Below are 13525 nucleotides of genomic sequence, written 5' to 3' on the forward strand. Positions count from 1 at the left end.
CATCCCACCATCAACCTGACGCTCAATTACTCCTTCTCTGAAATTAACTTCCTGGACGCAGTCATCAAGATACAGGACAACAAAATTGAAACATCACTGTATCAGAAACCAATTGACCAACCAACCTACCTAAGATGGGATAGCTTTCATCTTACACACATAAAGAACTCCATTGTCTACAGCCAGGCCATCAGATTCCATTGCATATGTTCAGACCCTGCAGATAGAGACAAACACCTTGGGGGCCTCAAAAACACATTCTTAAGACAGGGTTACCATCCAAGAACTATTGAAAACCAAATCACCAGGGCCAGCAGAATACCAAAATCGGATTTATTAAAATACAATACCAAACAGGAAAACAATCGGGTGCCCCTGGTTGTCACATATAACCCACACCTGGAGATGCTTAGAGGAATCACATGCAAATTACATCCACTACTGCAAAAAGACAACCGTCTAAAATCCATATTTCCAGACCCCCCTCTCCTGTGCTATAGACAGCTACCAAACCTCAGGAATATGGTTGTTAGCAGCTCACCGTCACCTCCAACTAACACAGGAACATTTCCATGCGGACAGAAATATACTGACCACTGACAAGATAGAGATACCAAATTCTAACAGAGAATATAAAATCCCAGGTACGCTCACCTGTAACACACCTAATGTAGTGTATTTAATAATATGCACCAAATGTTCCACTGAAAATCTGTACGTTGGAGAGACGAGCCAGAAGCTGAGAATGAGAATTCACATCGCCATACTATTAGAGAACAAAGAACGGACCTTCCCATGTCAAAACATTTCAGCAGTGAAGATCATAATATCACCAATGACATGAAAATTTTGGTTTTAAGAGGGAATTTTAAATCCAGGAAACAGAGACAGATTTATGAGTACAAGTTTATGACCTTGTTTAACACTCTCGAGAAAGGGATGAATCTCTCACATGGGTTCATGGCATCCTACAGAACTCACTGAACTGAGACAGCCAGCCATAAAGACATTCTGTGAACTGCTAAGAACAATACAAACTGATGAATTGTTTAGTTGTATAAGCAATAACCTTCTTCTACCCTCCCTCCTAGAATTCTATTCCTATGTGTCCCTCTTGTACATAAATATACATCCTTCAGAAATTGTTTTTAGATATACCTGAAGAAGAAGCCGAGAGCTTCGAAACGTTGTAATCTACCATCAATATTATGGTAGCTTGGAAGTGTTGCTTTTCCTCTCTTCCTGTGCAATCTGTTTTAAGAAGGATGAAATAAAGGACTATGATTTTTAACAAAGTACCTCGGTGAGTGCCCTGCTTATTCTTTTTGCATATTTGTATTCCTGTATATATATTTTTGAGGCAGAGAGCACCATCTGGTTGGCGTTAGCCAAGAATAATGAAAGTATATGGTACACCCAGTATCTGACTTTTCCATTTGGACACAATTTATAATGGGCGGTGTAGGCTGAAATTCAGACGTGGTGCCGCTCATGAGTTTTTTCTTCTTATGGACAGTACTATCATTATTAGTTAGCCATTAAAAAAGGTATCAACTACTGAAGACTCCCAAGTTTTTTGTTTTATTTTTTTAGAAAATATGGCCAATTTAGTCTTCTCAAGAAATTCCATCATGTCCGTTGGTCACATGGCCATACTGTAGCATAGTACCATTAATTTTTAAGAGGACTGAGCGTTAGCATTTCTTGAGACAAAATCAGCTATGTTTTCTTATCCTGCACATCCCTTTTAATGTGAAATGGAGATCAGAGAAAATTATATAGGTACTAGACCTGCCACATGCTCTAGCAAGTATTTCCTTTTAGGTAAAAGAAAATGTTGACTAAGTCTGTGTGTCCAGGTGAGGACAGTGGCAGTGTAGTCCTAGCTTTGCATTTAGATGTAATGTGCTCCAATAGGGTAAATGTTCTTTGCATGCAATTTGCACCTTTCATAACAAAGAATCATAGAGAATAAAATTGGTCCATTATATCTAAGTTATAAAGCGATGAGGGACAATTGGAGTCCCAATAAGCCCAATTTTCCCCAATTAATGTGCACACCTGGCAGTAACTCATAGCCTTCCAAGATAACTGAAAAGTACTAATGAAAAGTACTAAAAACAAAATGTGATTTGCAGTGAGCTAATAATTACTGTGTTTCTCTGAAAATAAAACCTACTCCGAAAATAAGCAGTAGTATGATTTTTCAGGAGATGTGGAGCATACTTGAAATATAAGCCCTACTCAAAAATAAGCCCTATCCCATTTAAAAAAAAAAAAAAAAAAAAAAAAAAAAAAAAGTGTCCACACAGCTATAAATGTAAAAAAAAAAGAAAAAAAAAAGTACCAGTAAATAGAATACAGCAGAATACCCAAAAAAGAATTGCACCTCCAAGAGATTTACACATTGACTTTAAGGAAGCTACGTGTACAAGATGTCACTAGTGAGAGAGTTGAATACCAGTAGGGCTGGCTTCTCACATACAGATCAGGTAGTCCCACCGGCATGACTATATTGTGGCTGCCTCCGGTCACCAGGGGGAGCCAACTGTTACACTTGGCTGCAGTAGAACGCTGCTGCAATGACAAGGTGTCTGAGACAGGAGTGACACAGATCTGTGTGTGAGAACCCATCCACCATTAGCATTTGCCAACTCTAAATAGTTTTGAGCGTAAGGGGGTCTGGTGAGTGGATTGTTGTTCATGAAAAAAATAAGACATTCCCTGAAAATAAGCCCTAGCCCATTTTTCGACGCAAAAAATAATGTAAGCCCTTGTCTTACTTTTGGAGAAACACGGTATTATGATTCAATTTTTAGAGTAACATTTCAAGTCTAGAAAATATACTTATATCATGCGTCACCTTCATTTCCAGGATATAACTGGATACTATGTAAAATAGTATCAAGAGCTCCTTGTTCTGATAGCAACTCTAAAGACCCCGAACATTGTGAGAGGGAGCTCACTAATTTCAGACCACATTCTTGTATTCCTGGGTTAGAAATAAACTGTTAAAACAAAAAGAAAGTCATAAAGTTGCAATGATGATATTGAGGATGAATGGAGTTAAACCGTACCTCCAGTTAAAAACTACTTTGCATACATTTATCGTACAGGTGAATATTCAAGAAACTTTGTAATATATCTTATTGAAGAAATGTTTTTCTCCATTTTCCAGGCACTTTCTACATATTAGTCTGTGAAGAGTGGAAGGGTGCTAGAAAAGTCACTCAAATACCGTATATACTCGAGTATAAGCCGAGTTTTTCAGCACAGTTTTTGTGCTGAAAACTGCTCCTCGGCTTATATTCGGGTCATTACGGTAGCAGGCCAGGATAGCAGACCCCGCCCGCATCCCCACCGCTCCATCACACGCCGGGTGACGTGGCCACGTAAGCTCAGGCCCGTACCCGGCGTGTCTGCTTCCTGGCTTTTAATGTACAGCATTGCCACGCTCCTGGCAGGAGCGTGGCGGTGCTGTGGGCCCCGGCACCCGTCCCGGTGTCTGGATGCCGGGTCCGGATGCCGGGTCTGTAAATGTAATGGCACCACTCTGCAGAGCGGTCGCCATAGAAACCGGCACCTTCGCTGTAATGCTTACAGCAGAGATGCCGAAGCTTATGCCTGCGATCTCTGATTGTAAGCATAAGCTTCGGCATCTCCGCTGTAAGCGTTACAGCGGAGGTGCCCTCCGGAGATGTTCTCCTCTCTCCGGAGATGTCCTCCCCCCTTCGGCCTGCCCCATACCTTTAAAGTTGCAGGCCGGCTCCTGCGCAGCGAGCTCGCAGGAGCCGACCTGTTCCGACGACAGCCGGGAGCCTAATGAAGGCTCCCAGGCCTGTCATCGCTATATTACGATTACGGTTGGTCTATGACCAGCCGTAATAGTAATGTAGAGAATCTCCCATGGATGGCAATACACTTGTATTGCCGTCTATGGGACTTGCAATCAAATGACTGCAGGTTCAAGACCCAGGTTTAAAAAAAATAGTAAAAAAAAAAAAAGTTTTTAAAAAAATATAATAAAAAATAAAATAAAAGTTCTAAATCACTCCTTTCCCTAGAATACATATAAAGGCGGGTTCACAGCACCTGATCTCAGTTATGCAGGTTTCCGTTTTCTGACGGCAGAAGACAGAAACCGACATTCAGCGTCTGTCGGTGAGAGTCTTCTGCTACCCATGGCAAAACAGTTTGTTTGTTTTGTTTTTTCTTTACCGGACACAAAGTCCTGCATGTTCGACCAAACAAAAAAAAAAAAAAACGGCTTCGCTGCGGAGAGCAGAAGACGCTCACCGGCGGACACTTTCAAACCCATGAATGTTTCTCGGGCAGGAAACCTGCATAACGGAGATTGGGCGCTGGTGTGAACCTGCCCTCAAAGTAGAAAATGACTGTGAAACACATACACATTAGGTATCCCTGTGTCTGAAAGTGCCCCGTCTACTGAATATAGGGGACCTGCAGTGCTTCTATTCCATCGGGAAGGGGTTAATAGGAGCACTGCAGATACCCTATATTCAGCCAGGCTGAATTCCAAGTGGGGGTAAAAAACCCAGTCCTCAAGCTCAGGGAAGGGGAAGACAGACAACCAAAACACCCCCTCCCCTTCCCCAGCATCTACTGCACCCAAGAACTCGGACATTTTAATTTTTGAAATTTTCCAGTAGCTGCTGCATTTCCCCCTAGGCTTATACTTGAGTCAACAAGTTTTCCCAGTTTTTTGTGGTAAAATTAGGGGTGCCGGCTTATATTCGGGTCGGCTTATACTCGAGTATATATGGTAATTGCCGTTGCTACACTCTACTATGTTTGTAGATAATAGGCTGCCAGTGCACAGAACGAGGCAATAAATTAACCAGCCAAGAGCAGCCTTCTACTTCCCCCTCCCTTCTCTATTGAATCCTGTGTGTGCAGATGGAATTTTTCATAAAGAAGCAGTTAGATTAAAGGCAAGGAGGAAGAAAGCAGCTTAATAAGTGGTGAAGGACATACACAGACAACACAATCTAGTTAATACAAAGATCATGCTCAAGGATGTATTATTGGAACAGTTAGTATTCTTCTGTATGCCAAATGAGCACAACCCTAACAATGTAAATGGAAAGCAACTCATACATAGTCCAAAGTTTAAAGGGATCCAATCATTAATATGCAATTTTTTTGTCCCTAACACGTAGGAATAGCCTTAAGAAAGGCTATTCGTGTCCTACCTTTAGAAGTCTTCTCTGGGCCGCTGTTCGGTAAAATCCCGGTTTTCAACGGTATGCAAATAAGTTATCTTGTAGCACTGGGGGCGGTCCCCAGCTTTCAAACAGCACAGGGGGCATCCCCAATGCTGCGAGAGAACTCTCCAGCACTGTTTCCATCTTCTTCAGGAACAGCCTCTCTTCGAGTTTTCTTCCGGCGATGGCTTCAAACTTCCTCTTGTTAGGGACAAAAATTGAGTTTTAATGATAGGATCTCTTTAATAAATTTTGGTCTCTATTTGTTTTATTAAAGTGAATGGATCCACTGTAAGAAACCTCAGAATAGTTTCTGACTTTCAGATGTATTTCTCCAACAAAAAGATTAATGGGTGACTAAATCATAATGAGAATTTCCTCTAAATCTCTCCCATATTGTTTTTTCAAATGCTAAGAAATACCTTTAATGACTTTCAAACCTACATGATACATGCACTTCGTGATAAGTAAAAGGAGTTTAACTGTACATACTTTGTTGAGGGCTTGTAAAATGAACGTATGAGTTCCTTCAAGTAAGCACTGGTTCCTGATTACTTTACGTGGAAGATTTAGGTATGAATTCTCTTCCGTTTCCACAGCATAACTTGGCACTTCATATGCAGTATCTGAATAATACAGAATTTTAAAAACCCAACATAAATACATATTTCCTAGAGATAAGCGAATATGCTCGATTGAATACTCTCACTGTATAGCTCCCATCACCAGGGAAGGTGGGAGGGTCAGTAAAAATTTGATGTCCCGGAAGTGTCTCCCGGTCGGGAGCTATGCGGCCAAGGTATTTGATCGAGCATATTTGCTCATCTCTAATATTTACACGTGTAAAATAATGCATTATTTTTGCCCAAATTCTTGTTATATTGGGAGACCTTACAATAACATTATACAAGAATGAAGTTTTTTTTTTAAGTTTTCAGAAACGTTGAAGTGATTACAGGAATAAAGAAAAATTATTTCATACTGTAGATGACAAACATTCATTCTGCTATTTCTTGGAGGTATCATGTTGAAGATTCCAGCGACTCTCTCCTGTGTCTTCCTTGTCTCCCTACCTATGTCTATCTTTATCGATCATACTTATCAATCATACAGGCAGAAATGCTGAAGAGAACAAAGATCAGGACCAGGGTCTAGGAAAGGTGAGTAAAACTTTTTTTTTTTCGCTTGCTCACCTTCGTTGAGCTTCTTTAATTATATTTTGGAGTCTGAAGGGACACCAGAGTATAATAGCAGTTTCAGTTTAGACATGTTCAATCCAAACACCTTGATTTGTCTTGCAAAGTTAGCCCAACACATACTCATACTTTAAAAGGGGTGTGGTTTTAAATAGTTAAAATAATCGTTATTAATGGTAATCGATGTAAAATGCCTAAATAATCGCAATTTTTATTTAGGTCATAATCTCCCAGTCGTACTGCAAATACATGCTTGACAGTAACTCCATTCCTTGTGCACTCATTTTAATGGCATAAGGTCAGTAATAGGTGTAGTTTACCATTTACATGAACTCTGTAAAACATCCTAATTGACACTCACCATCACACATGATCTGCACCATTACCCGCAGAGCCTCCAGCTGAACCCCAGATACCTTTTTGTGTTTCTTCATAATATTTAACAGACTTGCCATGGTCACAGTCAATACATCCAAATTAAAGAAGCTAAATAAAAAAATATATATATATTCTTTTTAAAAATTGCATTGTATAAAATATTACCAGACAGTCATAAGGAAATGTGATCAGACACTTATCAATAAACAGCTAGTAATGCTTGAAAACATCTATTGGGAGATTCTTTTGAGGTCTGTCAAACGATTGAATGGTATATACTACAGTCCAATATACTGTATGAACCTATAACTGCTTTTTACAAAATACGCATTTCCATTATAGACAGAAAAATGTAAAAATTTATGATAAAATAATTCTGCTGTGACTATATGCAAAAGATTTGACCATTGTTCCAACTTAATACACATGTGGAGCCCTCCATAATCCTTTCTATAATTCTTTATTTTTAAAGATCATACGAATAACAAAAGTAATAAAAACGCCATCAGATAGAGACCAATAAGCATTTATTGGACAAATGGATATGTTCTTAGTCACCTGATGCACAGATAGGGCTGGGCAAGTACCGTATTTTTCGGACTATAAGACGCACCGGACCATAAGACGCACTAAGGTTTTAGAGGAGGAAAATAGGGGAAAAAAAAATTTTAAGGAAAAAAAATTGGTGAAATATTTAATAACCTAATAATATAATATTTCACCAATGTAAATAGAACCGGGGGCTTTCGGACACAGGGATACCAAATGTGTATGTGTTTCACAGTAATGTTTTTGTTTTATATGTATTCTAGGGATATGGGGGTGATTTGAACATATCTATCTAATCTATCTATCTATCTATCTATCTATCTATCTATCTATCTATCTATCTTATTTCTACCCATGTAATATCTCTAATATGTCTCTCTGCACCCCATATACTTCCCTCCTCCACGTTACATGATGTAGGATAAGGTTTGCATGTTACACAGGATGCTGGGACTTGTAGTACTTGGAGCAGCCCCCTCCATTGTTCCCACCCTATGCAGCCTATCTGCTGGGGTTACTCAGGGACAGTATATTGCATCTATCTATCTGTCTGTCTGTCTGTCTATCTAATCTCATCCATGGATGGAAAGAGACACCCTGCAGTGAAGCTATGCAAGAACAGAAAAAGGGGCGGGCCAGACGGGTGAAGGAGGTGTGGTTTTCTAAGCAAACTTGAAAACACACCTCTTTCACCCGTCTGGCTCGTCCCTCCTTCACTGCTTGCCGAGAAAACCACGCCTCCTCCTCCCGTTTGGCCCGCCCCTCCTTCCCTGTCTGTGTGGCTTCATTGCACGAGCCAGATCTGAGAGGCAGTGAAGGAGGGGCGGGCCAGACGGGAGAAGGAGGCGTGGTTTTCTCGGCAAGCTTGAAACCACGCTTCCTTCACCTGTCTGGCCCGCCCCTACTTCCCTGCCTCTCATATCTCGCTCCTGCAAACACGCGACACAGACAGGGAAGGAGGGGCAGAGCAGGCAGGCACCGTGCTGCTCTCCTTTTCATTCGCACAGACGGGACACAGACGCTGCACACGCTGCATTCGGACTATAAGACGCACACACATTTTCCTCCCATATTGGGAGGAAAAAAAGTGCGTCTTATAGTCCGAAAACAGTAATCAAAAAATAACTGAAAAACATTCTGAAGTCAGCTCAATAAGTCAATGTAAACTTGCTCACAACGACTATTTCAATTATTTTACATCCATGTCATCCTGTCAAACACTGCCACTGGCTAAAAGTTATGTCACTATTTTCTCTCTGTCCTATTAGAATTGCTGATACATGATTAACCGAAGCAAAAATTCATCAACATGGCATGAAAAAGGGGGAATGGCATGTAAAAACAGGAGTGTCCTAAAATAACTGTTCATTAATCATAATCGAGGAAAAATGATCAATTAATCGTGATCTTGATCATAATTTGTGTGGTCTGATTAGACACTGGGTTTGCAGGGATTGAAGGCTGTCAGAGGCTGGTTTTTGATAATTTACCTTTTGGGGAGAGATTGTTGACTTCTACACATGTATGCACTCAAAGAGGGGACTAAACACATGGTGAACAGGTTTTGGAAGGCACAGACAGACCAACAGTATAGAGGGTTGCTTGATGCACCGATAAGTACAAACAGCTCCCACAGGTTCCTTGTGTCTACCCAAACTATTTTCAGGTACTTAGGAAAAGGAAATTTGATATCAAGGCAGCCATTACGTCTCCTGCTATTGAGAGCCAGCCATAATTGCCTTTGTCTGCAGAAGTGTTATGAAAGAGGTTGTCCATGATAAACCTATCTTTCTAATCTAAGCTACCCCCTTCATCCTCCGCCTACCTTCTAAATTACTTACTGTATCAAAAAGCTATATTTACCTAGATCGCTGGGGCGGTCATGTGACTGCCCCAAGCAAATTTTCCGATTGTCCAGTGACGTTCCGTTTTCGGAAACGGAACATCACCAATACTAAGCCTCCCCCCCCCCAATCATACTTACCCGTCTTCCTGTTCCTATCTTCTGGGAACGGGACGTTACTTGTTCTGAGAGGCCGGCACGTCCTTTTCTTGAAGTCTGTTGGCCGCTCACGCCTGCACAATAGATCTGGAGTGTCGGCTACTGTGCATGCTGGCATTCTGGCAATATTGCGCAGGTGAGGGTGGTCGACAGTCTTCAAGGCGGTGATGGCTGCCCAGAACAAGTGACGTCACATGCCCAGAAGGTCCTGTCCCAAAGACAGGCAAGTATGATGTGGAGGTGGTGGGGGATGAGTTAGATGGGAAGGGCTAGTAATGGGCAGGTTAGCTAGGGAAACAGGAAGGAGGTGTGTGAGAGACACACTTGTGGTGAGCTCCTAAATTCTACCTTTTCTGCACTGGTGTGATGATCTGGGTAGCCATTGTTTACAACAGTCAGGCACTCCTAGCAGTGATGGGTTAGTTCACACGTAAATAGGAAGCTTTTTTTGGACCTTGCCAAGCTTTTTTTTTTAGCTTTTTTTTGTAAAAACAGCTTAAAAAAAAAGCCAGGCTGTTTTCCCCTCCTGTAAAGTCAATGGGCTGAAAAAACTGCGTCGCGTTTTTTTCCGCACGGTTTTCGACTCCCATTCACTTCTATTGCTTTCTTCAGGCGGAAAACGCCTGAAGAAACGTCATGTCGCTTCTTTTTCTGCTAGCAGAAAAAAAAAGCTAGCAGAAAAAAGCTAGTTGTTCACATAGGGTTCCATTGTATGGAGGAGGATTATGATGTGGATTCCGCTGTCAAAATCCTCCTCCATGTCCCCGAGTGAACTAGCCCTAACAGCTCAGCAACAGTGGCGTAACTACCACCATAGCAGCAGAGGCAGCTGACAAAGGGCCCGGGACATTAGGGGCCCGGTGACAGCTGCTGCCGCTGCTATCATTATTCTCGGAGGTCTTTTCAGACCCCCGAGTATAATGATCAGGGCCCCCTGTTGGTGGAATACTTTCCACCAACAGGGGACCCCGAAGCTGCAGCAACGGCTGACACATAGGAGCTGCAGGTCTGGCTCCTCTCAGCGCTTCAGGACGCTCCCCCTCCCCCTCTCCCCCCCCCCATTTCTCTGCCTGTCCTCTGTCCACCAATGAGAGGGCTGAGGAGAGCCCAGGAGGCAGGCCTTATCCCTGTCGAGCTTCACACAAGAGAAGAAGAAGAAGCTGCTCCAGGAAAATGAAACTAAAGAAAGAAAACAGGTACACAGGTATATACTGGGGTTACTATACTTATTAATATCAGGCATTTGGGGTGATTACTTTTGTTTTAGTAACTCCATGTGCCTCATATTAATAGCAGTTAACCCTATCATGTCCCTCAAATTAACCCCTGTGTGCCTCACCATAAGAGTTACTAATATGTGAGACATATGGGGTAATAATAATGAAGATACTTTATTATTACCTCCATGTCTCTCACATATCAGTAACTCTTATGTGAGGTACACAAGGGTTAATGTGAGGGACATGATGGGGTTAACTTCTATTAATATGAGGCACATGGAGTTACTAAATTGTAATGCACATGACCAGATTTTTTTATCCACAATTGTCCTGGTATAGCGGTCAGCAGGTGACGTGACAGTATTTAGTCCTATAGGGGCCACTATGGGACATAATACTGTGTGCAGTGGCCACTATGGGGCATAATACTGTGTGCAGTGGCCACTATGGGGCATAATACTGTGTGCAGGGGCCACTAAGGGGCATAATACTGTGTGCAGGGTCCACTATGGGGCATAATACTGTGTGCAGGGTCCACTATGGGACATAATACTGTGTGCAGGGGCCACTATGGGGCATAATACTGTGTGCAGGGGCCACTATGGGGCATAATACTGTGTGCAGGGGCCACTATGGGGCATAATACTGTGTGCAGGGGACACTATTGGGGCATAATAATGCATGCAGGGGCTACTATGGGGCATAATACTGTGTGCAGGGTCCACTATTGGTCATAATAGAGCGCGCAGGAATGCGTAGGAGGGACTCGGTCGAGATCTTCGGTGTCGGGGGGGGGGGGGGAGCCATGTCAAAAGTTCACCACGGGGCCCCGCCATTCCTAGTTACGCCACTGCTCAGCAATATGCACAGGGAATTCAGCATCCACATGTGTTGCGTCTCATGGAAGGGTTTATAACTGGTATTTTTAATCAAAATAATGCTCGACCACACTAAGCAACAGTTTCCCAGAAATGTCTTTGCCAGAATGCAACACTTTCTTGGCCTGCTCAGTTGCCAGATTTAATCGCCCATCATGCATTTATAGCTTGGACGTCACCTTTGGCAACCTATGCATTTTCATCTACATGCCCAGCTCCAGGTAAATATGGAACCTGTATGCTTTTATGCCCAACCATATCTAATCTTGCTTACAGACTAGAGATGACTCACAAGGGTACTAGAGCCTGCTTTCAATTTTACAGCTCCCAATAAACATATCTATTCGCTCTGTTCTATGACTTACATATAACTTTACTAGCCTCTGCTGGTGACTTAGTCTGCGTGTTGTTGGCATCGATGATCCACCTATATCAAGCAAATTGCTGCCGTCGATGTTTCGCCTGCTCTGGAGTTTCGGCAGTTCTCAAGCTGTCTTGCTGCTGAACTTGTTTCTCACGCCGTGCCTGTCATTGTTCCAGCATCTCAGCAGCTGGCTGGGATGCCATATAATTATCTCCCTGCTGGCCAGAGTTCCAGATTGCTTAGTGGCCGTACCCTCCTTCCTCTCCTCCCGCTTTCTCAAACTGAACACAGAGAAAACGGAGTTCATCATTTTCACCCCACCCTGTATGGCCCCTCCACCTAACCCATCTATCAAAGCTAAGGGAACCCCACTTTCCCCTGTCCCACAGGCCCGATGTCTTGGGGTTACCCTGGACTCCGACCTATCCTTCAAGTCACACGTTCAAACCCTCAACACCTCCTGCCGCTTCCAGCTCAAGAGCATCCATCGAATCCGCTCCTTCCTCACCCCTGAAACTACCAAGATGCTTGTCCAAGCCCTCATAATCTCCCACTTAGACTACTGCAACACCCTTCTCCATGGACTCCCAGCAAACACCCTCGCCCCCCTCCAGTCCACCTTAAATGGCGCTGCTCGTTTAATTCACCTCACCCCCCCGATCTTCATCGGCTGCTCCTCTCTGCCAGTCCCTCCACTGGCTACCTATAGCCCAGCGAATTCAGTTCAAGCTATTAACCCTAACATTCAAAGCGATCCACAACCTGTCCCCTCCGTATATCTCTGAACTAAACTCACGCTACCTGCCCACACGTAACCTCAGATCCTCCAATGACCTCCTACTCCGCTCTGCTCTCATCCGCTCCTCACTCAACAGTCTCCAAGATTTCTCCCGTGCATCCCCCATACTCTGGAACTCCTTACCAAGACACATAAGACTGAGCCCCACAATCACAGGCTTCAAGAAGGCCCTGAAGACTCACCGATTCAGGAAGGCCTACAAGTTCCAATAACACTGTCACCACACCACCATCTGAACTGTCTCCACCCTCTCCTTCTGTCTCTACCCCCCTTCCCTCATAGATTGCAAGCCCTCGCGGGCAGGGCCCTCTATCCCACTGTGCCAGTCGGTCATTGTTAGTATAATATCTACCTGTATATTTTGTGTACTGTATGTAACCCCCAAATGTAAAGCACCATGGAATTAATGGTGCTATATAAATAAACAATAATAATAATAATAAAATGAGAGTGTTGTTGGCGTTGATGAGCCGCATGCTCCGGCTTTTCGGCAGCTCTGAAGCTGGCCTGCCACTGAACTTGTTCTTCGCGCCGTGCCTGTGATTGTTCCAGCATCTCAGCAGCTCGCTGGGAAGCCATATAAAGAGTGTGTTGTTGGTGTTGATGATCCACCTGCACCGGCGTTTTGGCTGCTCTAATGGAGGGGCCATACAGGGTGGGGTGAAAATGATGAACTCCGTTTTCTCCGTGTTCAGTTTGAGAAAGCGGGAGGAGAGGAAGGAGGGTACGGCCACTAAGCAATCTGGAACTCTGGCCAGCAGGGAGATAATTATATGGCATCCCAGCCAGCTGCTGAGATTGATCAATCCCATGAGCTCCACTTAAGGAGAAGTCTGTGACTTCTGGCTACCTTCATAGCTCTCGTGGTTTTACAATTTTGTAACAAATTAGATTTTCTTTTCCCCAGCATATTT

General features: G+C 43.2%; 1 protein-coding gene across 1 annotated transcript in view; it reads right to left on the reverse strand.

Annotated features, from left to right (window-relative positions):
* LRRK2 (leucine rich repeat kinase 2) overlaps window positions 1–13525 on the reverse strand; it is a 170821-nt gene that overhangs the window by 121592 nt on the left and 35704 nt on the right. The window contains exons 14-16 of the mRNA XM_075274148.1: window positions 6783–6907; window positions 5718–5851; window positions 2864–3008 (exon numbers count right to left, since the gene is read on the reverse strand). Coding sequence (XP_075130249.1) covers window positions 2864–3008; window positions 5718–5851; window positions 6783–6907 — 404 coding nt within the window. The remainder of the gene's footprint in view (window positions 1–2863; window positions 3009–5717; window positions 5852–6782; window positions 6908–13525) is intronic.

This window comes from Leptodactylus fuscus, chromosome 5 (assembly GCF_031893055.1).
Source record: "Leptodactylus fuscus isolate aLepFus1 chromosome 5, aLepFus1.hap2, whole genome shotgun sequence".
Lineage (NCBI taxonomy): Eukaryota > Metazoa > Chordata > Amphibia > Anura > Leptodactylidae > Leptodactylus > Leptodactylus fuscus.